At 41.1% G+C, this 24,624-nt stretch overlaps 1 protein-coding gene across 3 annotated transcripts in view; it reads left to right on the top strand.

Annotated features, from left to right (window-relative positions):
* Positions 1-24,624, top strand: part of RALBP1 (ralA binding protein 1) — a 45,252-nt gene that overhangs the window by 611 nt on the left and 20,017 nt on the right. For all 3 annotated transcript variants that reach the window (XM_069541325.1, XM_069541324.1, XM_060028674.1), the window contains exons 2-3: positions 21,872-22,166; positions 24,106-24,564. In XM_069541325.1, the coding sequence (XP_069397426.1) occupies positions 21,923-22,166; positions 24,106-24,564 (703 nt within the window). In that variant the 5' untranslated portion in view covers positions 21,872-21,922. The remainder of the gene's footprint in view (positions 1-21,871; positions 22,167-24,105; positions 24,565-24,624) is intronic.

Below are 24,624 nucleotides of genomic sequence, written 5' to 3'. Positions count from 1 at the left end.
TGTGTGTGTGTGTTTATCGTTGTGAGAGTGAAACAGGTTTCGCCAGATATCCCACACCTCAGCCTTACCTGAAGTCCTTATGCTGCTTCAGGTTTGGGGATTCATGACTCCAGAGCCTCCGTCTTGAGCAAGCAGAGCATCTTTCCTCTAAGGCCTGATCGAATGCTTGAAAATAATTAAAATGTTAACTCGAGTTTTGAACGTGCAGGTGCAAATACCGTCGTTTGGATGCTGAGTTAACACACCGACGAGCCTCATTAGGAGAGCTTTCACTCAACGTTCTGTTGGGTGGAGCGGGCTTGTCCCCGCGCTGCAGTACTTTGGGTGGCAGTCCATCATGCTGGGCGGTAGTTCACAGAATATTCAAGTAGCGATGATGAGGAACAGGCCCACCTGTGGTTTGCTGGCCACGGAGGCAGCGCTTCTAAATGAATAAGTGGGTCTGGGAATGAGAAAGGTAACTTCACTTTCTGCCTTCCGAATTATCTTGGTGACTTGATAATTCCTTTCTGAGTATCTTCCTGAGAATGAGTGATTGCTGTAAACTGTATTGGCAAGTAGTAGAGGTAGGAAGGAAGTTAGTAGAAGGGTTTCCACTTTTCAAAGTGACCCATAGATGTAAGCGAGGTGGGCTAGTTTAACAGTGACCGTTGGGAAATAATTCTTTTAAACAGAGTATCTTGAAGCTATGCGACATAATTTACTGTCTCTTTAAAATAGTATTTCTCATTTTAGATCTTCCAGGGACCATTTCTCCCCTACTTTAGAAAAAACAGAAGTGGTATCAGAAAGTGCATATTAACTTTAATTTGTACAGGTGTTTGCTTGGCAAGGAGAGGTTGGGCCCAGAATGTAACGCAAAAGTATGTTCTTTCTTTTTTGAACGAAAATGTCTGATAGGAACTTAGGTTAGTATATGTAGAGGGAAAAAGGGAAAATGCAGGTCATTTAGTGTAATTTCTGTGCAGCAGGTACTGTGGAGACTTACAGATGCATGAGGCAGTGCCCCTGCCTTCAGGGTGGTAAGACTTTCTCACTTACTTGAACTTCCGCAAGTACAATATGTTTTTAAGGTTGCTTTGAGCGGAGGAAGGACGGAGAGTGCAGTGGGTGTTCAAAGGAGGCAGTGGTCTGTGTCTTGAGGGAAGAGGAGGAGAGACTGAGCAAGGGGCAGTGGTCAGGAAAAGCGTATGGGAGAGGATGAGAGCAGTGAGTATACAGGCTTAGAAAGGATGGGCATTTAGGCGGGAGGAGCAGTGTGAGAAGAGCGCGGGAGTCCGAACAGAGTGAGTTGTAGGATCTGCAGGTGCGGCTGATGAGGGCCGAGGGTGGTGGCAAGATGTGAAACTGGGGACGTAGGCAGAGACCAAATTAGGAGTAGTCTTGTAGACAGGTGATGTAAGTCAGCCTAACCTCGAAGCAGACAAGAGTCACTGAGACAGGATGAAGAAGAGGTCTAAGCCTCTCAACCCATCGTAACTCCTTGCTGTGTGTCAAGCATTGTATTAGGTGCTTTATACTTTATGTCCTTGAACCCGAAGAAGGTTTAGGCATGACTGAGGCAGAAATCTTGGGAAAGGAAAGGAAGGCCAAGGGAAAGTTGGACAGGAGGAGAGAGAGCATCGCAAGAACGGGAAGTTGTTCTCTGCAGCTGTAGGATTGGGCTTACAGGGTAAGTAGCATACGATAAGGGTGCACAGATCAGTCCTCAAGTACTTTGTGCTATTCTGAGGATTCTCGAGGGCTTTTCCTTTAGATAATAAGAGAGCTTATGGATTTTCACCAGGAAAGAGTCATGATAAGGTTTTCATTTTAGAAAGACCATGCTGGTTATTGTAGAGTATAGATTTCAGAAGGGATGGAGGGACAACAAGGAGGATGCAGGAAGACTGGTGAGGAGTTTTTGTAATAATTGAGGTGACAGGTAAGGGCCTAAACTAAGGTAGAATCAGTGGAGATGCAGAGGAATAAGTTAATAGCACAAATATTTAGGAGGCCGAATTAATAGAGTTCAGTGACACTTGGATTTGGGGAGTGAGAGAGAAATAGTAGGATAAGATGACTTGGATTTTAACTTAGGTGATTGAATAGACAACAAACGGTAAAGTATGCTGAGACAGGGAATTCAGGAAGAGGAGCAAATCTGGGGAGGAACAGTATTTTAGCTTTTGGATACACTGCATAGGAGTTATCTGTAAAACATCCAGGTAGAAGTGCTTGTGTGTGGGTTTGGAGCACAAGAGAAAGGTCTTGATAGGAGAGTCATCAAGCTATCTTATAGGTGGTTCCTGAAGCCTTTGATTTAGGTAACACGGCATAGGAAGAGTTTACTGATGGAGAATGGTCCTGGAAATAGGCGATGGAGGGCAATAGCATTTGAAGCCAGAGAGAAGAAGAACTGGAAAGGGAAATTCCTATGTGTTGAGAAACGCTGAGAAATCATGAGGAGATGTTGTAGAAGCCCAAATGGGATCATTTCAAAAGGAAGCTATACTTCACAACTGCCTCTCCAGAAAAAATAAGAATAAAGGAAGCTGTATTTCAAATGCTTTGAGAACTCGAGTGAAACATGGATTTTTAGGAGTCTGTTGAATTTGATAACTAAGTGAGAGCAGTTTCTTAGCATTCTACTTAATGCTACCATTTGGGGAGGGAGCTAAGTTTGAGTTGAGTTAATGGGAGGTCAGAGAGTGGAGAAAGCAAATGTAGGTTATTTCAAGAATAAACAAATCTTAGCTGTGAAGGGAAGAATAGAAAGAAGTGTTAGCAGAGGGTAATAAAGGGTTAAGAAGGGAGTTTTAACTTGGCAAAGACTTGAGCCTGCTTTTCTTATAACAGCTTTATTGAGATATTCATATAACATAAAATTGATCCTTTTAAAGTGCACAACAATTCAGTGGTTTTTCGTGTGTTCAGAGTTGTGCAACCACCTCTACGATCAGTTTTAGAACCTTTTCATTACCCCTCTTCTTCATTGTCAGCCATTCACCATTCCCCCTGCTTCCACTCACTAGCAACCAGTTATCTACTTTCTGTTTCTGTGGTTTTGCCTATTCTGGACATTTCATGTACATGGAATCATGTATGTAATCATTTGTGACCGACTTTCTTTACTCAGCATCATGTTTTCAAGGTCCGTCTATATTGTAGCAGGTGTCAGTACTCCATGCCTTTTTATTGCTGAGTAATATTCCACTGTCTTGGTCATACCACATTTTGTTTATCTGTTCATCCATTGATGAACATTTAAGTTGTTATTTACTTTGTGGCTATTATGAATATTCCTAGTGTGAATGTGCAAGTTTTCGTGTAGAAATATGTTTTCATTGTTCCTGGGTATATACCTAGGAGTAGAATTGCCGGGTCATGTGGTGACTTTTATATTGAACAGTATGAGGAACTGCCAAACTGTTTCCCAAAGCAGCTGCACCATTTCACTGTCCAGAGTAAGGACTCTGATTTCTCCATATCCTCACCAACACTTGTTATTTTCTGGTTTTTAAAATTTTAGCTATACTGGTAGGTGTGAATTGGTATCTCATTGTGGGTTTGATCTGAGTTTCCCTGGTGGCTGATGGTGTTGAATATCTTTTCATGTGCTTATTGGCCATTTGTATATCTTCTTTGGAGAAATAGTTATTCAAGTCCTTTGCCTATTTTAACATTTGTTGTTCATCTTCTTGTTGTTGAGTTGTAAATGTTCCTTTACATATCCTGGATGCTGGACCCTTATCAGTATATATGATATGCAAATACTTTCTTTCATTCTCTGGGTAGTCTTTTTACTTTCTTGTTAATGCCCAAGGCAAAGGTTTTAAATTTTGATGAAGTACAATTTATTTTTTTTGTTACTCATGATTTTGTTATCATATCTAAGAATCCATTGCCAGATCCAAGGGCTTGCAGATTTACACTATGCTTTCTTCTAGGAGTTTTATTCTTATATTTAGTTCTTAGTTCTAAAACCTTAGTTTAGGTTTTAGTTCTTATATTTCGATGTTGATTCATTTTGAGTGAATTTTTGTATATGGTCTGAGATTGGGTCCATTTTTTGTGTGTGGAAATGTAATTATCCCATTCCCATCTGTTGAAGTGACCATTCTTTCCCCATTGAATAGTCTTGACACCCTTGTTGAAAATCAATGGACCGTAGATGTTTGGGTTTATTTCTAGACTCTTCAGATCGACTGTATAGGTCAATATATTTATCCTAATGCCAGTACCACGTTGCTTTGGTTATGCTAGTTTTGTAGTACCTTTTGAAATCAGGAAGTATGAGTCTTCTAACTTTGTTCTCCTTCGTTATTTTTTTGTGGCTATTCAGGGCCTGTTGCAATTCCATATTAAACTGAGGATCAGATTTCCATTTCTGCAAAAAAGGCTGTTGAAATTTTGCCGTGAATCTATAGATCACTTTGAGTTACAGCAATACATTGTTGTCTTAATGATACTGAATCTTTCAATCTGTTAAAAAGGGGTTTATTTAGGTCTACTTTAATTTCTCTCAGCAGTGTTTTGTAGTTAGCAGTGTATGCCTCTTTCACCTCCTTCGTTACATTTATTCCTGTTTTATTCTTTTGGCAGCTAATGACCAGTCATTAGCTGACCAGTAAGCTAACAGAACAGAGGCTTCAGCTAATGATTGGACAGAGATTTCCTTAAACATTTAGTACCAAAAACATCTCCCGATATTTTCAGAGGGGTGCTGTGCATCTCTTGGGGGTGTACCTTCAGTACTCAACCACGTTACAACTCTGTCTTAGCTTTCATTTCCTGTTTGTACAGAGGTCAAGGTCATCCAGAGGTGAGGGTGGAGGGCTTTCTCAGGTAGGATAAACTCAGTGAGATCCACCGGAGACACATCAACTAGTTTAAGGACAAAGACAAGGAGAGAATTTTCAAAGTAGCAAGAGAGAAATGACTCATCACATACAGGGGATTCTCAATATCATTATCAGCTGCCCTCTCATGAGAAACGGTAGAAGCCAGAAGGCAGTGGGATAACATAGTCAAGGTATTGAAAGGAAAAAACTGCTAACCAAGAATTCTTCGTCTGGCAAAACTCCTGAGCATGTACATAGCCCTGCGCGCACACGTTTCTCCTAGATTTCCAGGAATTTGTTGAAGCTTTTCAAGGTCCTTGTTCCCCAAAACACCTCTCAAGGTTTTGGTCCTAGTGTTTGCCCCAGCTGTTACCTGATGCTTCAGGTGGTAGCAGCTAAAACCTCTGCCAGCCCCCTAGTGGCCTTACCCCGGGGGGGGGGGGGTGGTGGTGGTGGTGGTGGTGGTTCTGAGTTAGCAGCATTTAGGTGAGATAAAGCAAGCCTTTTCAGCAGGTAGGTCTTCCAGGGAGCCTGGAATAATAATTTCAGTTTGTTTGCAAATGAGGTTTGTTCTGCTGAACCAGTGCTGGGAATGTGGGCTGTTAGTTTCAAGGGTGCCACTGATCTGGGAAGCCCAGGATAGGACTAGAGAAAGTTAAATACCACAAAGTTCTATGTTCTTAAGGAAGATTCAGCTGTTTTTCTTGAATAAGTGCTCCCTGGATTGCTGCAAGCTTTTGCTTAGTTTCCAGTGTTGTGAAAAAGTTGATTCTGACCAAGTTTAGGTGCTTTTATGGAGGGGTGAACTTTTGGAGTTCTTAAGCTGTCGTTTTACATCACTCCATCTGTTTATTTAGTACTCCATTTATTTTTAGGCTGCCTCTGTCACTATAGTTCAAGTGAATTTTTTGTAGACAGCATATAGTTGGGTTAGTATTTTCTCTTTCTGTGTTCTTTGCTTTTTTCCTAAGGACTTTGAGGTGCTTGTAGAGATGTAACGTAATAAAGGTTTTTTGGCTATCATAATCAGTGCTTTGCTTACTTTTGTGTATTTGGGGGCTAAGGTTTTTTTAAAAAATTTTATTTATTTATTTATTTTTGGCTGTGTTGGGTCTTCGTTTCTGTGTGAGGGCTTTCTTTAGTTGCGGCGAGCGGGGGCCACTCTTCATCGCGGTGCGCCGGCCTCTCACTGTCGCGGCCTCTCTTGTTGCGGAGCACAGGCTCAGTAGTTGTGGCTCACGGGCCCAGTTGCTCTGCAGCATGTGGCATCCTCCCAGACCAGGGCTCGAACCTGTGTCCCCTGCACTGGCAGGCAGACTCTCAACCACTGCGCCACCAGGGAAGGGGAGCTAAGGTTTTAACAGTGAATTGCTAGGTCAGAATATTAATTTTTGGTAGGTGTTGCTAAATTGTCCTTCTAAATGTAACAGTTTACACTTTTACCAGTAGCGTGTGAACGTGTCTCTTTCTTCACACCCTCGCATTGTTGGGTATCAAACTTGTTCATCTTTAGAAAATTGGTGGGTAAAAAAGAGCATCTTTTAAATTCCCTGTTTTTTCATTTTAAAAGTATTTGTGTGCTTCATGTTCAAATCCTCAACCGTTTTTCTTTTTTAAAAATTAATTTTGAAAAGTATTTGTCATGTCTAGTGCCAGTATTTTTTCTCTAAGTTTCTTCTTGGCTTCTTACATTTGTTTATGGTGTTTTTTAAAATGTGCTTACGATTTTGCGAAGGTCTTTTAAAATGGGGGTCAAGGAAGGAAAAAGCAGTAAAACTCTTCCTTTTTCACACTTTTATGGGGTGGGGGAGGATATAGTTTATAAAATCTCAAGTTTTGTCCAGATATTTTTATAATGTTTTGTATAGTTAATAGCAAAGTTAAATATTGATTAATAATTATTATTGCTACTTACTGAGTACCAGGAATACCATTTTGTTTAGTCTTGGCAGTGCCATGCCAGGTAGATGTCAGTATTTACAGATAAGGAAGCCCAGCTTATGAAGGGTGATGGTACTTACTCAAGCCTACGACTGTGCTGTATTACTTCCTGTTTACTGTATTCTCTCTCCATCAGGGTATCTCCCAGTTTCTTTACTGAGGAATGGGGGCCTGGGTGAGATGGAAATAATATGATTGTGTTTTCCTCAGCCATTAAAGATACCACTGAAGAGACCACACCTTAATATTTTCTTGTATATTCTTCCAGAGGTGTTTTATACACATACAGGCAAAGAATGTGTAAACATGTATACATTCTCTTCTAAACAGTCATGATGTAAATTGTGGAACAAGGCATTTATTTGTTGAGTGCTTACTATCTACCAGGCACTAGGCCTGTTTCTTTACATTTGATCAGTTTGAGTGAAGCCCTTCAAACTTCAAACTGATCACCTTGAAACGTTGTACAGATATTTAAATATGAAGCTTTTGCCTAAAAGGTAACTAAAAACAAAAATGCTAGTAGAACTCATTTGGAATTGCTTCAGAGCTGATACCTTGATGTAATGAAGCATGACCCTTCATTCTCAATTGAAGGTTAAATTAATTCAAAAGCACTACAAATTGAAAGCCAGATATTGTGACAGGTTGAGAATAAAAGTGCATGCCATTGCCATTGTTTAAAAATGAGGTATGTTTTTCAGTTATAAAAACAGTGTTTTTGTGTGATTGGGACTTTCTCCTTAATCTTTTTATGAATAAGCTCTTTCGCCAACCTGCCAGTGATAGGTGCCTTTAGATAAATATATTTGGATAAGTAACTACTCTTGAGAAAAAGGAGGGAGAGGGAGATGAGGGAAGAAAGCTCCCCTCCCCCCCCCCGCCCACTGGGAAGAAAGCTTTTAAAGGAAAACTCATAAATTGAAGCTGTAATTTTAAGATGTTAGCAATTTTCAGTTGTTCCTTCCAAAGTAGAAATAGCGAATCAAGAACTTTGACTTTCTAGGGAGTTTCCTGGTGGCCTAGTGGTTAGGATTCCAGGCTCTCACTGCCATGGCCCGGGTTCAGTCCCTGGTGGGGGAACTGAGACTCGCAAGCCGCGTGGCATGGCCAAAAAAAAAAAAAAAGAACTTTGACTTTCTGTGGAAAACTATGGGAGAAGAAAGTGTGAATATAAAAATGAAGAAAAAGCTCACTGAAGTCCATTTTGTTATCCCCCTAGAATGGTAACAAGCAATTAAAAAGCAGCAGATACCATGCTACATTTTTCAACTAAACTTAGCATTTTAAGAAAATGAGCATATTATGACATCAGATTTTGCTTCCTCAGGTTACTTTTTTTTTAAATTCAGACTTTATTTTTTTAGAGCAGTTTTGGGGTCACAGCAAAATTAAGAGGAAGGTACAGAGATTTCCCATATGCCCCCAGCCTCACACGTGCACAGCCTCTCCCGTTATCAGCATCCCCCACCAGATGGGACGTTTGTTACAAGTGAGGACCTGACATTGACATGCATTGCCACCCAAAGGCCATAGTTTACATTACAGTTCACTCTTGGTGTACACTCTATGGGTTTGGACAGATTTATAACAACATGTATCCATCACTGTGGTATCATACAGTATTTTCACTGCCCTAAAAATCTTCTGTGCTCTGCCTGTTCATCCTTCTCTCCCCCTCCTCCCCCACCCCTTAGCAACCATTGATGTTTTTGTTCTCTCCATAGTTTTGCTTTTTCCAGAATGTCATGCAATTGGAATCATCTGTTATGGAGTCTTTTCAGACTGGCTTCTTTTACTTAGTGATAGGCATTTAAGTTTCCTCCATGTCTTTTCATGGCTCGAGAGCTCATTTCTTTTTAGTGCGGAATAATATTCCATTGTTTGGCTTCTAGCACAGTTTTATTTATTTATCCATTTACCTACCAAAGGACATCTCGGTTGCTTCCAAGTTTTGGCAGTTATGAATAAACATACTTCTGTAAGTTAGCTGCTGTCAACATCCATGTGCAGGTTTTTGTAAGGACATAAGTTCTCAACTCCTTGGGCAAATACCAAGGACATGATTGCTGAATTGTATGGAAGGAGTATATTTAGTTTTGTAAGAAACTGCCAAACTGTCTTCCTAAGTGACTGCACCGTTCTGCATTCCCACCAGCACTGATAAGAGTTCCTGTTGCGCCACATCCTCGCCAGTGCTTGCTGTTGTCAGCGTTTTGAATTTTGGCCATTCCAGTAGATCTATAGTGGTATCTTATTTCTTTCTTAAGGTCATTTTTTAAAAAATTTGAGGTATAATTGACATGTAACATTATATTAGTTTCAGGTGTGCAACATAATTATTTGATATTTGTATATATTGTGAAATGATCACCACAATAAGCCTAGTTAACATCTGTCACCACACATAGTTACAAAAAAAATTTTTTTAACAATTTTTTAAAAATCTAGATTTATTTTAGTCACGTTCATTGTTGTTTTAGTTTGTAATTCCCCAGTGATATATGATATGGAGCATCTTTTCATATGTGTATTTGTCATTTGTATATCTTTTTTTGGTGAGGTGTCTTCAATTAGCTTGTTTTCTTATTGTTGAGTTATAAGAGTTCTTTGTGCATTTTGGGTAATAGTCCTATATCAGGTATATCTTTTACAAATATTTTCTCACAGTCTGTGGCTTGTCTTCTCATTTTTGGTCTTAAGTCTCTTAATTTTTAAGTTCATCCCCCCACTCTTCCTCCTTCCCCTCTCTTTTTCTTTGGTATTAACTAAAGAAACTAAATTGCATATCCCCAGATTTTGAGGCTTAATCAGATTAAGTTTTCATTAGTTTATTTTTGCGAGGCTGGTGTGATTTTCTCTCTTTTTTGTCTGTGTTATTAGCAGTCATTGATCATTGCCAGTATCTATTTTTAAATTGCTTATTAAGTGGTGACAGTCTTTTATTTCTTTCTTTATTAGATGGAAGATTTTGATAGAAAGAAACTTCACTGAACAACACTTTGTATAGCAGATTCAGGATAAAATAAATGCTTCCCCCCCCATTTACCAGTTATTCCAAATAATTACATGGTTCTCTAGCATCCTCCAAAGTGACCAATGAATTTTATTTTATTTTATTTTAGTATTTTTTTTTTGTGGTAAGTGGGCCTCTCACTGTTGTGGCATCTCCCGTTGCGGAGCACAGGCTCCGGACGCGCAGGCTCAGCGGCCATGGCTCACAGGCCCAGCCGCTCCGCAGCATGTGGGATCTTCCCAGACTGGGGCACGAACCCGTGTCCCCTGCATCGGCAGGCGGACTCTCAACCACTGTGCCACCAGGGAAGCCTGAATTTTATTTTTGAGTATCATTATGAACTCATGGATTTAAATATACTTGATACTTTATTTCATGGCAGTTATTAATTTTATTGGCACTAATATAGTCCCATCTTTGGCCAGTGGAAGCTTCTTCTAGTTGACTTCTGAGTCCTTTTGTCTTGATTCCAAGCATCTTTCATAACGTCTTTCTTTTGTGACACGATATTTCAGCCTCATCTTATACATATCTTGTTCTTAGACCTGGTGTCAGCCTAATGGAAATGCTTAATAGTATGCTGAATTATGTTGTTAGGCCCACACAACTAAATTCGTATTTATGGCTTGGCAATTTAGTAACCATTTGAAAAAATAGTACACGATAGCTGAAAGAGAAAATAAATTATTTCACTCTTAAATAACTAAAATTAGTGGTCTGTGTGTGCCTATTGGACACCACACAGCTTATAATACTTTGCAATCAGATTGGACAGCACCACCCCTTATTTCTTGTTCCATGTTGATTTTTTTAAAAAATAAATTTATTTATTTATTTTTGGCTGCATTGTGTCTTCGTTGCTGTATGTGGGCTTTCTCTAGTTGTGGTAAGCGGGGGCTACTCTTTGTTGTGGTGCGTGGGCTTCTCATTGCGGTGGCTTCTCGTTGCAGAGCACAGGCTCTAGGCGCGTGGGCTTCAGTAATTGTGGCACACGGGCTCAGTAGTTGTGGCCCTTGGGCTTTAGAGTGCAGGCTCAGTAGTTGTGGTGCACGGGCTTAGTTGCTTTGTGGCATGTGGGGATCTTCCCAGACCAGGGCTCGAACCCGTGGATTCTTAACCACTGCGCCACCAAGGAAGTCCCCCATTTTTTTTTCTTTAAATCATAGCTACCCCAGAAAACCCAGCTTCACAGAGGTATGCTGTTGAAAGGAATGTGCACAGTCTAATGTTGAAACTAAACTTCTTTTAGCTGGTAGTTTGTACAGTGTCTGGCAGATGTTGAATACCGCTCTGTTTCCTTCAAATGTAAGCTCCCCGTGGCCGGGATGAGTTTGCTTACAGTGCTCTGGGTGCCTCCGCACACTGGGAACCATGGACTAGATACTTTTACCCAGTTTCTGTTGTAACCAATGGTGTGCATTTTAAAAATTATTAAATAACGTTTGTTGGTCTCCCCCGGCCCCAAGTTAACTTCTAATTTACTATTTACTTGAGAATAGATTTTGTGATTATGAAATGTGGCAGGAAAGACACCACCCTCCCCCCCAGCCAAAGGATATATCATTACTTTAAAAATGTGCTGTTTTACTGATAATACCAAATGATATTTATTGTTTTTTTTATAAGAAAACTTTTTTTTTGTCCTCTGAATTAGAGTGACTGCTGATGATAGCACCTTTGATTTTGTGTAAAGGCAATGTGGACTTTTCTCCCCATACTTAATACATATACATACTCTTTGATTTGGAGAGCTGTATGTAGAACTGGATTGTGTCCTCTGCAGCCTTTCATCCCAGGCAGAAGGTGGGATTATTTCTGGCTGCTAGATCCTGTATGTTTTGGCTGCTCATTTTCCAGCACCTGGCATTCTGATCCTCAGAGTTTGAACGTTCACTTAAATAATGGACATAATCTGTGCCCTTTAGATTTCTGTTTCATCTGGACATTGATTTTTACATTTTACATTATATCAGTGTCCTAAAATAACTTGTGAATTTTTCTGTTTTCTTATCAGTCATGTAAAAGTTATTGTCAGCCTTAAAAAGACATTCATACGTTCGTATTCATTATGATGAACTTCGGAATTTCACATCTTTTAAACTGATTTTACACACATATCTTATCTCAGGCATATTGTTTTAATCAGTGACACTGAGAATGTTGAGTGGAAAACATTAAATCACTATGTCATTCAGTGAATTTCTGTGAGCGGCATGTGAGGTGCTAATTGAAAGTTTATTTGTTTGGATAAGCCCCTGGGGGTAGGGGAGAAACTAAAATAAAGATTAAATTTGATGATCTATAAGGAGAGTACAGAAAAGAAACAGTAACCCAAGAGTAAAATCTCTACTGAAGTATAGACCTAAGCAAATGCTGGAAGATTTGAAAGGACTAATTATGTAACAGCCTAATGGGCTGACAGTTGGTCTGTGGGAGTGTGCATGAGAAATTACTCAGTCCTGTAACTGTGTATACTGGTCTGCATCACGGGGCACACGCCATAAACCTCGCACATATTTGCATGGCGAGGATTTCACCGTGAATGATAGGAAACCCTCTAAACCTTATCTGCCTCGTCTGAAGGATTATTTGTCTCACCTCAGTTTATAAACTTAACATTTTTTTCTTGGACAGTAATATTCATGTTTTAAGAAAAATCCCTTGATGGGGATTTCTCTTTGTATACCTGTTCCCTAGAGCATATAAAACTGTCTCTAAATGAGAAGAGCAGCTTACTGGGCCTCAGTGGTTTGTAAAACAGTGTGGTTTACGCGGAACACCTGCCGTCTTTCTGGCAGTCTGGGATTTCGGTACCCGTCCGGCGGAGAACACCAGTGTGACCGGGCTCCACGGGGACCTCGGGCTGTGAGTGAGGAGCTGCCCAGCACACGGTGCTTCACACGTGTCCCTGTGACTCCACTGCCCGGGGACTCCCGGGAGCGTGTGCCTGGTTCCTTGTGCCTTTTCCTTTGTTTTTTTGCTTTGTGTTCTTTCTCTGTAATAAATCGCAGCCGTGAGCAGGACTGTGTGCTGACTTATGTGAGTCCATCTAGAGAATTGCCGACCCTGCGGGTGGTCTTGGGGACCCCCAGCCCAGTTTAAAGACTTGCACTATTCCCCGCCTCGCTCCTGCACCCCTCTCGGTCTTAGTTTTTTCCTTTCAGCTATTTTTTTTTGGTGTTTATTTCCTTTATCTAAATAATATCCTTAAGCTGCTGTTTTTGAAGATAGCAGTTTTGGATGTCTTGTGTTAACCTAGGTGTTAGGGTAGATGAGGATTTGGGTGTCTCAGACCTTCGCCGGGCCCCCTGCCCCCAGCCCCCCAGCATCATCCTGCCCTGCACGGTGTTTGATTCTGTCAGCACCCATCGTTTTCATGGTGATGATCACACAAATACTGTGTAACCCTGAGCCAGGCAGTAGACTACAATTTCATTTTCTCATCTACCTTTTCCTTTTTCTTAGAGTTAATGGTTATCTCTTATTTTTTTTTTTTTAATTAATTGATTAATTTATTTTTTGGCTGTGTTGGGTCTTCGTTTCTGTGTGAGGGCTTTCTCTAGTTGCGGCAAGCGGGAGCCACTCTTCATCACGGTGCGCGGGCCCCTCACTATCGCGGCCTCTCTTGTTGCGGAGCACAGGCTCCAGACGCACAGGCTCAGTAGTTGTGGCTCACGGGCCTAGCTGCTCCGTGGCATGTGGGATCTTCCCAGACCAGGGCTCGAACCCGTGTCCCCTGCATTGACAGGCAGATTCTCAACCACTGTGCCACCAGGGAAGCCCCTATCTCTTATTTTTATTTGCTTTTTACTCTGTTCTCATGACAGATATATTCCAAAAGCTCCAGCGGTTCTTTACCAGGTCTTACTCTTCTTTTCCGCAGTCAGATGTCTGTGACTCCCTTTGTCCTTGGAGCCCTTCTTCCCCTGGGTCACAGGGACTGTGTCACTAGCTGATCACAGGCCTGCTTTTCATGGGGTTCCTTGCTGCCCATCAGGGTCTCATTTCAGGGCATCAGGATTCTTGAACAAGTGTACGGGGGTAGTACAGTCCTTGCCACTGTGTGTCTGGAACGTCTTTATTCTACCTGTGCACTTGAATGGTCCTTGGAACTAGCTGTCTTGTCAGAGGTTTGAAGATATTCCTTTATTGTCTTTAAGTTTCCAGTGTTCTTGTTGACAAGTTGATCGTGATCCTTTGTATGTAAGTTGCTTGCCCTCTTCCCAGCCTGCAGGAGTCTTTCAGGATCATCCTTCTGTCCTCTGTACCCCAAAACCTCATGATGTGCTTTGGCGTGGGTCTCTTCATGTATGGTGTGGGGCGGTCCCTTGTGATCTGGACACTCTTGTCCTTTAATTCTGAGAAAATTTGAAGAATAAGAACGTACTGGGCGTGCAAATACTGCTTACAAAGTTGGACATTCCCAGATGGTAGGTTAATGCTGGTTAGTGTTCAGTATGTGAGGTACTAATGAATCAGTGTTTGGATTCCCTTGTAGAGATTTGGGTTAGAGACTTAATTTACAGATTATTTTTAAAAACCGTAAAAATGAGGAAAAGCTGCTTCCAGTGACTTACAGCCTGGTATTTAATAAAGAAAGTTTATAAATACTGGATTTGCTTAACTTGTGAGCTAGTTAAGCAAGCTATGGGTTTTCTGGACGAGGCCTTTTTCTGTGTTGAATTATCAAGTTTAATAAATCATTGGAGTTATTCTCAAAAGCTCATTTCAGGAGACTTTAATTTAGCAATCTGTCTTTCCTACTTATATTGTTTTGTCCCTTTGCATGGGTGAATGATTATTATTATGTGTGCTGATTAATAGTGGTGCATGAGCAGAAAAGACTATTTTAAGAACAATGCATATCCTAGTTCTTTGGAGGAGTGGATGTTTTTAAGCAATTATTAAGTTTGAGTCTAGTTTTATGACACTTTTTTTTTTGGCTTTACCTCAGTTATAACTGTCATAACTGTTCTTTTTATGTGAAAAATTTCATTTCAACGTTATAATTTTGGGGGGTTCTACAGTAAAATTCCAGATGTATGGTTTTTGCTGTATACTTTTAATAGTTTTTGTTAGATATTGCAGAAGTAACCTTTTATATCTTCAGTTTTCTCTGGAGAGAGATTTCGTACAGGTGCCAGCCACAGGCTTTCAGTTGAGAAAGACTGGAAGTAGACATTCCTGTTGTAGTGATTTTGGGTGTGGGGGGAGGTGGGATGCTGAAGGTAAAGGTGGGAGTAGCAACGTTTGAGAAGGAGAGTTCATATTTTTTAATGGCTCATGATCATCTCTATATAGCTTCCATAGCTTTTTTTCCCCCCATCTGAGGGATTTTATTGATGTTATTAATTTATTTTCAGTGATATGCACAGTTTAATGTTTTTTTGTGACGGCTTGGGTGGATCTAGAGGGCATTATGCTAAGTGAAATAAGTCAGACAGAGAAAGATACCGTATGATCTCACTTGTATGTGGAATCTAAAAAACAAGACAAGCAAAACAAAATGAAAATAGACTCATAGATACAGAGAACAAATGGGTGGTTGCCAGAAGGGAGGGAGGTGGAGGGTTGAAATAGGTGAAAGGGATATTAAGAGGTACAAACCCCCTGTTATTAAAAAAAAAAAACAAAAACCTCCAGGGATGTAACATGCAGCATAAGGAATATGGTCAATAGTATTGAAATGACTTTGGGGACAGGTGGTCACGAGACTTACCAGGGTCCTCATTTCCAAACGGATGTAAATGTCTAAGCCCTGGTACACCTGAAGCTAATGTAAGAGTGGTGTTTCAATAGAAGAAGTTTCAACAGATGTATACGTGTATGTAGCCCACATGCCTGTCAAGAGACAGAACGTAGCCATCAAACCAGAAAGTTCTCTCGTGCTCCTTCGTGCTCAGTCCCTGCCTCTCCCCCACATCCCCACAACCACATGCCTCGATTCTTTTGACAGAGGTGAGTTTGCCCGTTCCAGAACTTCCTATAAATAGTCGCACCTTATGTAATCTAGCGTGTCTGGTGTGCTGTCTTTTGAAGTTCATATGTTCTCTTCTATGTATGAGTAGTTTGTTCATTTTAAAAAACGCTAATATCCCATTGTGTGAACATATTACAGTTTGTTTATCCAGTGTTACTGGAAATGCAGGTGTTTCTAGTTTTTATCTGGTATGAATAAAGTTACTTGGATCATGTCTGTGCATGAACATATGTTTCCATTTCTCTTGGGTAAATGCTTAGGAGTGGAATTGCTGGGTCATATGGTAGGGGTTCAACTGTAAAAGATGCTGCCAAATATTGATGCTTTTCCAAAGTGGTTAAATGGTACATTCCCACCAGCAATATATTTAACTTTCCAGTGCCCCACATCCTCACCAATGTTAGGAATTGTAGTTCTGTTTGAATCTTAGCCCTTCTAGATGGTGTCTGTTGATAGCTCATTGTGGTTTTAATTTCCATTTCTTTGATGTTTAGTGATGTGGAGCTTTTTTGTGGGCTTATTGACCAGTCATATATTTTCCTTTGTAAATTGTTTGCTCAACTCTTTTGCCCATTTTTGTTTTGGATTGTCTGTTTATTGTTGAATTGTAGGAGTTCTTTATATATTCTGGGTGTAAGTCTTTCGTGAGGCGCGTACACACAGACGGACACACACATACACGCAGTAAATTGTTCTCAACGTCTTTGCCTTGACTATTCATTTTCTTCATAGTGTTTTTTTTTTTTTTTTGCGGTACGCGGGCCTCTCACTGTTGTGGCCTCTCCCGTTGTGGAGCACAGGCTCCGGACGCGCAGGCCCAGCGGCCATGACTCACGGGCCCAGCCGCTCCGCAGTATGCGGGGTCCTCCCAGACCGGGGCACGAACCCGTGTCCCCTGCATTGGCAGGCGGACTCTCAACCACTGCGCCACCAGGGAAGCCCCATAGTGTCTTTTGATGAGCAGAAGTGTTTGCTTCTGTTAAAAAGTCTACTTTGTCAATTTTTAACTTTATAGTTAATGCTTTCTGGTCCTGTCTGGGATATTCTTCTCCCAAGGTCTCAAAAATATGTTTTATTTTAGAAGTTTTACAGTTTTTAGCAGTTAAGTTCTCGTGTCTGTGATTTATCATGAATTACACTTTGTGGGTGATGTGATGGAGGAGCTCACCACCTCTCTTCCCCACATGGTTATCCATGCCACTTGTTGAAGACTTTCCTTTCTCCCCGAATTCCTTTAGAACCTTTGTTGACAACCAGTTGACTGTGTACATGTGAGTCCCTGTGAATTTTCTGTTTTGTTCTTCTAACCTGTCTGTCTGTCCTTGCTCCAGTGCCATGCTGTCCTGATTACTTTTCTGTGGTGTTTGGCTGGAGTAGACCACTATTATCTGAAAGTTTTCTGTCTGGCAGAGCTGTCCCTTTCTGGTCGTTCAGCTGGAGAGGGCAGGCTTCTGTTGTTGTTTTTATCTGAGCCCGCCCGTCTGTCTGGCTTCTTTTGCTCTAAGTCTGAGACGTAGAGACAAAAAGAAAACTCAGGGACCAGTGTTGGTCCTCGGATCCCGAGGTCCCTAGCCTGTCTGCCTTCTTGCTCTACCTGTCAGTCTGTTGTCTTCTCTTAGCTGTGTTCACCAGGAGGAATAGGGATACGTATTCTTTCTTAAATGTTTACAAATTTACATCATTTCTCCTTTTGCCTCAGGAGTAGGAATTCCTAATGTTTTAATTTGTTTTATTTTCTTTCCTTTGGCTATTTATGCTGAAATTTACTGTGGACCATTCGAGGCCTCCCTCTTCTGCCCTCTTATTCAGTGAGGTTCAGGCTTGCTGTGGCTCTCCAGTGCTCAGAACAGTCCCAGCGCCAGTGTGTTCTTTCCTCTGAAATCGCCCTCTATTCGGGCCTCACTCCTTCCTGTGTGCAGATAGCCGCTCCCCTTCTGTTCCTCCCAACTGTGGCTGAGTCAGGTCAACAGCTATTTCTCTGGAGTAGTTTTTGCAAGATAATCTGTTCAGTGCGTCATGAACAAAACTCTCTTCTTTGTCAGTTCAGTGTGGAGACTGAACTGTAAGTCACCAGCTGCTGTAGCAGCACAGAGCAGGGAATGGTCCAAACCCGCCTGGCATTCTGTTGTTCGCGGTCCTGCCCTCATTCCTCTTAGCCCCAGTGTTGTCACTTCCTGGCCTTGGACTTGGTGATGACCCATGTGTGGTGCCTGAGCCCCTCTGCTTGGCTCCAGTTGGCTCTCAGTTCAGAGCCACCTTGTCTTTCAGTGTCTTTTGTGTTGCTTCTTCGTGAAACTGCTCCCGTCCAACTTATCTTCTTGCCGTTCTCATAACAAGCCCCACATTTCTGCTTGTGTCTGTAATGCCCTGCTCCTCCTGGCATGTGTGCCCTCTTGTGTGTGTGTGTGTAGAGGGCAGGTTACTGGAAAGAATGTGTGTTTCGAGTCAAGCAGATCCCAGTTTTATCTCTTGCTGTGTGGCATAGGGTAAGTTACTTCACTTCTCTGAGCCTTAGTTCTGCAGTTTGTAAACATGGAAAAACAGTTTTCTCACAGGACATAATAAGGTTAGTTAATGTATATGAAAGTTCCTGAAGCCACAGGAACTCAAATAAAATGTGGGTTTCCTTTCTTTATTTCTGTAATTAAAAGTTGAGGCTAAGGGCTGGTTCATTTCTTCTCATCTTTGTGTCATTAGCCGACACAGCCAGTTGAGAACATAGAAGAGACTAATTAGATTGTTAAGTAAACAAACATCTGACTACTTCCTGTGCAGCCTGTGCTGTGTGAAATGCTAGGACTCGCGAATTATTGGGCAAGACGGCCCTGTGCTCACAGGTCATTAAAGCCCAGCAAGGCATGTGCAGCGCTGGAGGTGTGCTCCGCGCATTCTGCGGGCACAGGAAGGGGGCATGGCTTAGACTGGGTGGGGTGGGCATGAGGGGGGATTCCTGGAGAAAGTGTGGCTGGTACTTGATCCTTTTTTTAAAACATTTTTTTTAGGTATAATTTACATACCATAAGATTCACCCACTTAAAATGTCAATTTACGGTTTGTAACCATCACCACAGTCAAATCTAGACCGTTTTCATCACTCCAGAAAGATTCCTTGTGCCCATCTGCAGGCTTAATGTTAAAAGATGAGTATGAATTGGCCCTACAAAGATCCTGGAAGGAGGGCTGGGGTCCAGGGCGTGAGGAAGACAGCATGCAGGGAGGCGTATGACATGGGTCCGTGGGGACAGGATGCCCGTCAGTGGTCTGTCTGTGTCGAGCTATGCTCCTTCCCCGCACCTGTGCTTTGGCTTCCCGGGTCTTTGGACCTCAGTTTCCTCACCTGTGATGTGTAACTGATAGGCTGGTGGGATCTTGGCTCTCTTTAAACTCTCAAACCTGGGCTGGTCAAAACCATCCCTTCAATTAAGGGAAGAATAGAATGTACTTTTGAAAAATAATAGGACTTCCCTGGTGGCGCAGTGGTTGGGAGTCCGCCTGCCGATGCAGGGGACACGGGTTCGTGCCCCGGTCCGGGAGGATCCCACGTGCCGTGGAGCGGCTGGGCCCGTGAACCATGGCCGCTGAGCCTGCGCGTCTGGAGCCTGTGCTCCGCAACGGGAGAGGCCACAACAGTGAGAGGCCCGCGTACTGCAAAAAAAAAAAAAAAAAAAAGCCAGTCAGGGCCTATGAAGAAAACCTAAAAAATTACAGTGATGCTTACAGCTCCTTTGATGGAATTTTTCCTGTTTAATGTTTTTCCTGACTAGACAAGCAGTAATGTATACTGGGTATAAAACTTATGAAATGCAGAAGAGTAAAAAGATCACTTATAATCTTATAATTCACAGATAATTATTTTTAAAGTTCCCTTGTTCTTACAGTTTTTTGCATATGTTTATTTAAAAATTGATATTGTGCTATAAATAAAATTGCTTTCCCCACACTATTAAATATTGTCAAAAACACAATTTTTATGAGACTAAAAAAAGTGGCCTGTTCGTTTAAAAAAAACCCCAATAATAGTAATACAAGTAATAGATGGGCATGGTAAGGCTCAAAATATGTAGAAAGGATAAAATAAAGAAATCTTTCTCTCCCCCCCCTTTTACAACTTCCAAGAGTTAACAGTTTTTAACTATTTCAGAAGTTGCATGTTGTGTGAGTTTATATTCCATTATTTGGATCAATCATAATTTAACTGATCTTCCATTGATAGCCATTTAGATTATGTTGTTTGTGCTGTCACAGTGCTAAAATGCGTATTTTCATGTACACATCTTTGAATTCTTGTAAAAGTATATCTGAAGGATAGGTTCCTAAAAAGAGGAATTCTTGGATCAAAGAGAACACATTTAAAATTTTGATAGGGACTTCCGTGGTGGCGCAGTGGTTAAGAATCCACCTGCCAATTCAGGGGACACGGGTTCGAGCCCTGGTCTGGGAAGATCCCACATGCCGCGGAGCAACTAAGCCCGTGCGCCACAACACTCTAGAGCCCACGAGCCACAACGACTGAGCCCACGCACGTAGAGCCCATGCTCTGCAACAAGAGAAGCCACCGCAATGAGAAACCCACACACCACAACAAAGAGTAGCCCCCACTCGCCACAACTAGAGAAAGCCCGCACGCAGCAACGAAGACCCAGCACAGCCAAAAATAAATAAATAAATATATTAAAAAATAAAATTTTGATAGATATTGCCAAATTGGTTTTCAAAAAAGATGGTGCTGGTTTACACTTCAGCCATCAGTGGATATTCTCCCAAATGTTTGATCACATCCTTACCAACACTTGGTATTAATCACCTTTTTTGTTCTTTGCCAGTCTGCTGTTAGAAAAATGGTAACTTATTTTGTTTTTAAAATTGTAATTGTACTTGAACATTATTTTCATGTGGATATTAGTCATTTTTCTATAAACTGCTTCACATTCTTTGTGTAGGTGTCTTGATTTGTTGAGATTTTCATTGATTTGTGAGAACTCTTTGCTTTTTAGAGAAATTAGCTCTCATAATTTACACATCTTTTTACACATTTGTTTGTCTTTGTTTATGGTCAGAAATAGCAGTCTTATCACATGTGTTTGTGGATTTTTAAAATTGCAAAATCACCTTAGAAGTGAGTGCAAAGAGAAACAAGTGATTCTAATAGTTTTACAAATTAATATCATGAAGGCATTAAAGAGGAATAAGAACTAATCCAAGTAACTTTTAAACACAGTACTGTGTACCATCTGTCTAATGAAGAAAAAAATGCAAACAAATCTTGAACTTTTCTTACATTTGTCCTTTGGGTTTTTTCTTTTTTTAAATTTATTTTTTATTGAAGTGTAGTTGATTTACAATGTTGTGTTAATTTCTGCTGTAGAGCAAAGTGACTCAGTTATACATATATATACATTCTTTTTCGTATGCTTTTCCATTATGGTTTATCGCAGGATGTTGAATACAGTTTCCTGCGCTGTACAGTAGGACCTTGTTGTTTATCCGCATTTCTTTGTAGTGTCCATTCTAGCGAAACTAGTGTGTGTGTATTTTAGGACTGAGCAAATGAGGGTTCCATTGTTTCTTTCAACATAATTCCAGTCCAAGATAAAATAGCTGTTATCCACATGTGAATTGTCCAGTGCAGTATAGAGCTATGGCTAATGATCTGTATATATAACTTTAATTGGTTTATAAATTTTGATACTGAACTATTCATGTGTAGTTATATTAACAGTCTTCTTAATTTATTATTCATGGTTGTTTGGCCATAACTTAAAAAAAATTAGGATTTTATGTTGGATAGCAATCCAAAATGAAGCCCATTACAATGGTGGGTTCTTTTTTAGAGGAAACTCTGTGTCCTACTTTGAGAACCCACTTTCATTTGGTTCATTTTTTTCACACTTGAAGATCCAGTGCTTTCAACCAACTCTTTGAGAACCGAAATGTGTGGTGCGCGAATGTAACTTGAGATGGCAAAATGAACAACTATTTTTAAAGGGGGGTTGTGAAGAAAAATATTTTTGATTTGTAAATGCAAGATTAGTTGCTGTTTTGTGTGTGTGTCTGGCGCCCTTATGTCTTGGTGGTCGTTGGGTGACTGTGATGTGCTCTCTCCCTCTGCAGGGGTGATGGGCAGGTAACAGACGCCCTCCTCACTGTCGTCAAGGAGGCAGCATGACCGAGTGCTTCCTGCCCCCCACCAGCAGCCCGGGTGAGCACCGCAGGGTGGAGCATGGCAGTGGGCTCACCCGCACCCCCAGCTCTGAGGAGATCAGCCCCACTAAGTTTCCTGGATTGTACCGCACGGGCGAGCCCTCGCCTCCCCATGACAGCCTCCATGAGCCTCCCGATATAGTGTCTGATGATGAGAAGGACCATGGGAAGAAAAAAGGAAAATTTAAGAAAAAGGAAAAAAGGAGTAAGTGCCATTTTCTCTGTGCTGTAGCTAAAGTTTAGATAAATTTCTACTCTAATTATGTGTACCTGCTATCTTGTAGAAATATATCCAAAGACTCTTGTTTTATATTTTCTTTATTTTTCTGCATCTCAGTTTTTGTATTTTAGGGTGTTATTCTCACAAATAAAAATACTGAATTTCCAGAAATGGTGAAGTTTTCTGGTGGAGGTTTCTTAAATTTTAAATAAAAGTATGAAAAGTAAATATTGAAATTTTGTCCTTATACAGTCTTACTCTCTTGGCGAGGTTGTGTAGGCCAGTTGGGGTACATGGTGAAAAAAGTATGTATTTGGTTTCTTAAGCAAATGCCACCATGCGTTCCATTTATGATTCCTGTTCTGTAAGGATGAATCATTTAGACATAGCTTTTTAGCATGTTAAAAGCAAATCAGGTGAGTTATTTTAAGTAAGTGTGATTTTAGTTTCACGGTATTTTTAAGTTAATTTGTATTTGAAGCATAACATTTGGATAGAATGCACAAATTGTGTACAACTTGATGAATTATCACAAACGGATACACCTGTGCTAATTACAAGGCTCTGGAAATAGAGCATCATCAGCATCCTAGAAATTGCCTGTTGCCCCTTCAGGGGGGACGCCCAGCACATCTGGACACTGCCTGATTTTGGACTTTTGTACATGCAAGTAGATTTCCTTTTGTGGGTAGTTTCTTTTGCCCAGTGTTATGTTTGTTAGATTCATCTGTGTTATTCCATATGGCAGTAATTTGTTCATTTCTATTGCTGGATTTTGCACTAATATACTAGAATTTATTTTTCCATTCTACTGTTATTGGTCATTTGAGTTGTCTTCAGTGTGTGTTATGAATCGTGCTTCTCTGAACCTCATTGTCCAAGTTTATGCATTTCTGTTGTGTGTGTGCCTGGGAGTGGAATTGCTCACAGGCCATGCTCATTTCAGTATCTGTAGATCCTGCAAAACAATTTCCAGAGTGCTTGTACCAGTTGACATTCCCACCAGTGGTGTCTGAGAACTCCAGTTGCTTTCTGTCATGGTATTATGCCCTTAAGACTTCTGCCATTCTGGTTGGTGTGGGGTTTGTGGTATTGGTACTTTAATTAGAGGGAAATGTATGCAATACCTTTAATTTTTGTTATAAAATAGCTTGTGAGGTAGTTGGCTAAAGAAAAGGAGAGTTTTAGATGTTAAAATAAAAAAGAACAGTGAAACGAAACTAGGATAACTCTAATATTGATACTAAGCAGTTATCAGTGTGAAACCAGGGCTTCTGACGCAGGGAAGTGGCCACCATCCCGAGATTAGGGAGTTTCCTGGTTCTGTTCTCCCCAGATGAGGCTTCAGTCCCAGCTGCCATCTGCAGAAAGAACTTAACAGCTGGAGACAGGAGAGCAAAGTGTGATGGGGATGACGGGAGCGTCTGAACAGTAGTGCATTTCGTGTCATGATTGGAGATTGCTTCACATTGTAGGAACCAAATATGAAGAAACCTAAGCTAAGTAGAGTGTAAGTTAGAGGGCCTTATTCAGCTGATGAGAGAATGCTGTGCATTATATAGGGATTCTCTCCATTAGCCCTCTGTGTAGATAATACATAAATTAAGATAATAAATTATTATTTATAATAATTTGGTTTGCAGAAATTCCAATTGCACGTGTGTATAAAATAAAACCAGTTTCAAGGGTAACTGGCTCTCTGCTCGTCGCCCTCTTGTGGTCAGGAGACGTCACGGCAACGCCTCATTTTAGCTGGGAAGCCATTGAATGAATTGCTGAGAGTACCAGGAGGGCTTGGCCATGGGGTGAAAAGCTAGGTAGCTAGGGCCAGGTGGCACTTCTTTGTCTTGTTTTCAGACATTGAAAATGGACAGTTTGACATTCAGCAGACATCTGACTCATGCTCCCTGCATTTCTTTGGCAGCTGAAGGCTATGCCGCCTTTCAGGAAGATAGCTCTGGAGATGAAGCCGAAAGTCCTTCCAAAATGAAGAGGTCCAAGGGGATCCATGTTTTCAAGAAGCCCAGCTTTTCTAAAAAGAAAGAGAAGGATTTTAAAATAAAAGAGAAACCCAAAGAGGAAAAACATAAAGAAGAAAAACACAAAGAGGAAAAACATAAAGAGAAAAAGTCAAAAGACTTGACAGCAGCTGACGTGGTTAAACAGTGGAAGGAAAAGAAGAAAAAGAAGAAGCCAATTCAGGAGCCAGAGGTGCCTCAGATAGATGTCCCGAATCTCAAACCCATCTTTGGGATTCCTCTGGCTGATGCAGTGGAGAGGACCATGATGTACGATGGCGTTCGGCTGCCGGCCGTCTTCCGGGAGTGTGTGGATTATGTGGAGAAGCATGGCATGAAGTGTGAAGGCATCTACAGAGTGTCAGGTATGGGGCTCGCGCCACATGTACTGGTTTTTAAAGGTTAGCTTCACTTCTACTTTTCAA

Source organism: Delphinus delphis, chromosome 13 (assembly GCF_949987515.2).
Source record: "Delphinus delphis chromosome 13, mDelDel1.2, whole genome shotgun sequence".
Lineage (NCBI taxonomy): Eukaryota > Metazoa > Chordata > Mammalia > Artiodactyla > Delphinidae > Delphinus > Delphinus delphis.
The sequence above is the reverse complement of the archived record's forward strand: the minus strand, read 5'-3'. Positions and strand labels throughout refer to the sequence as shown.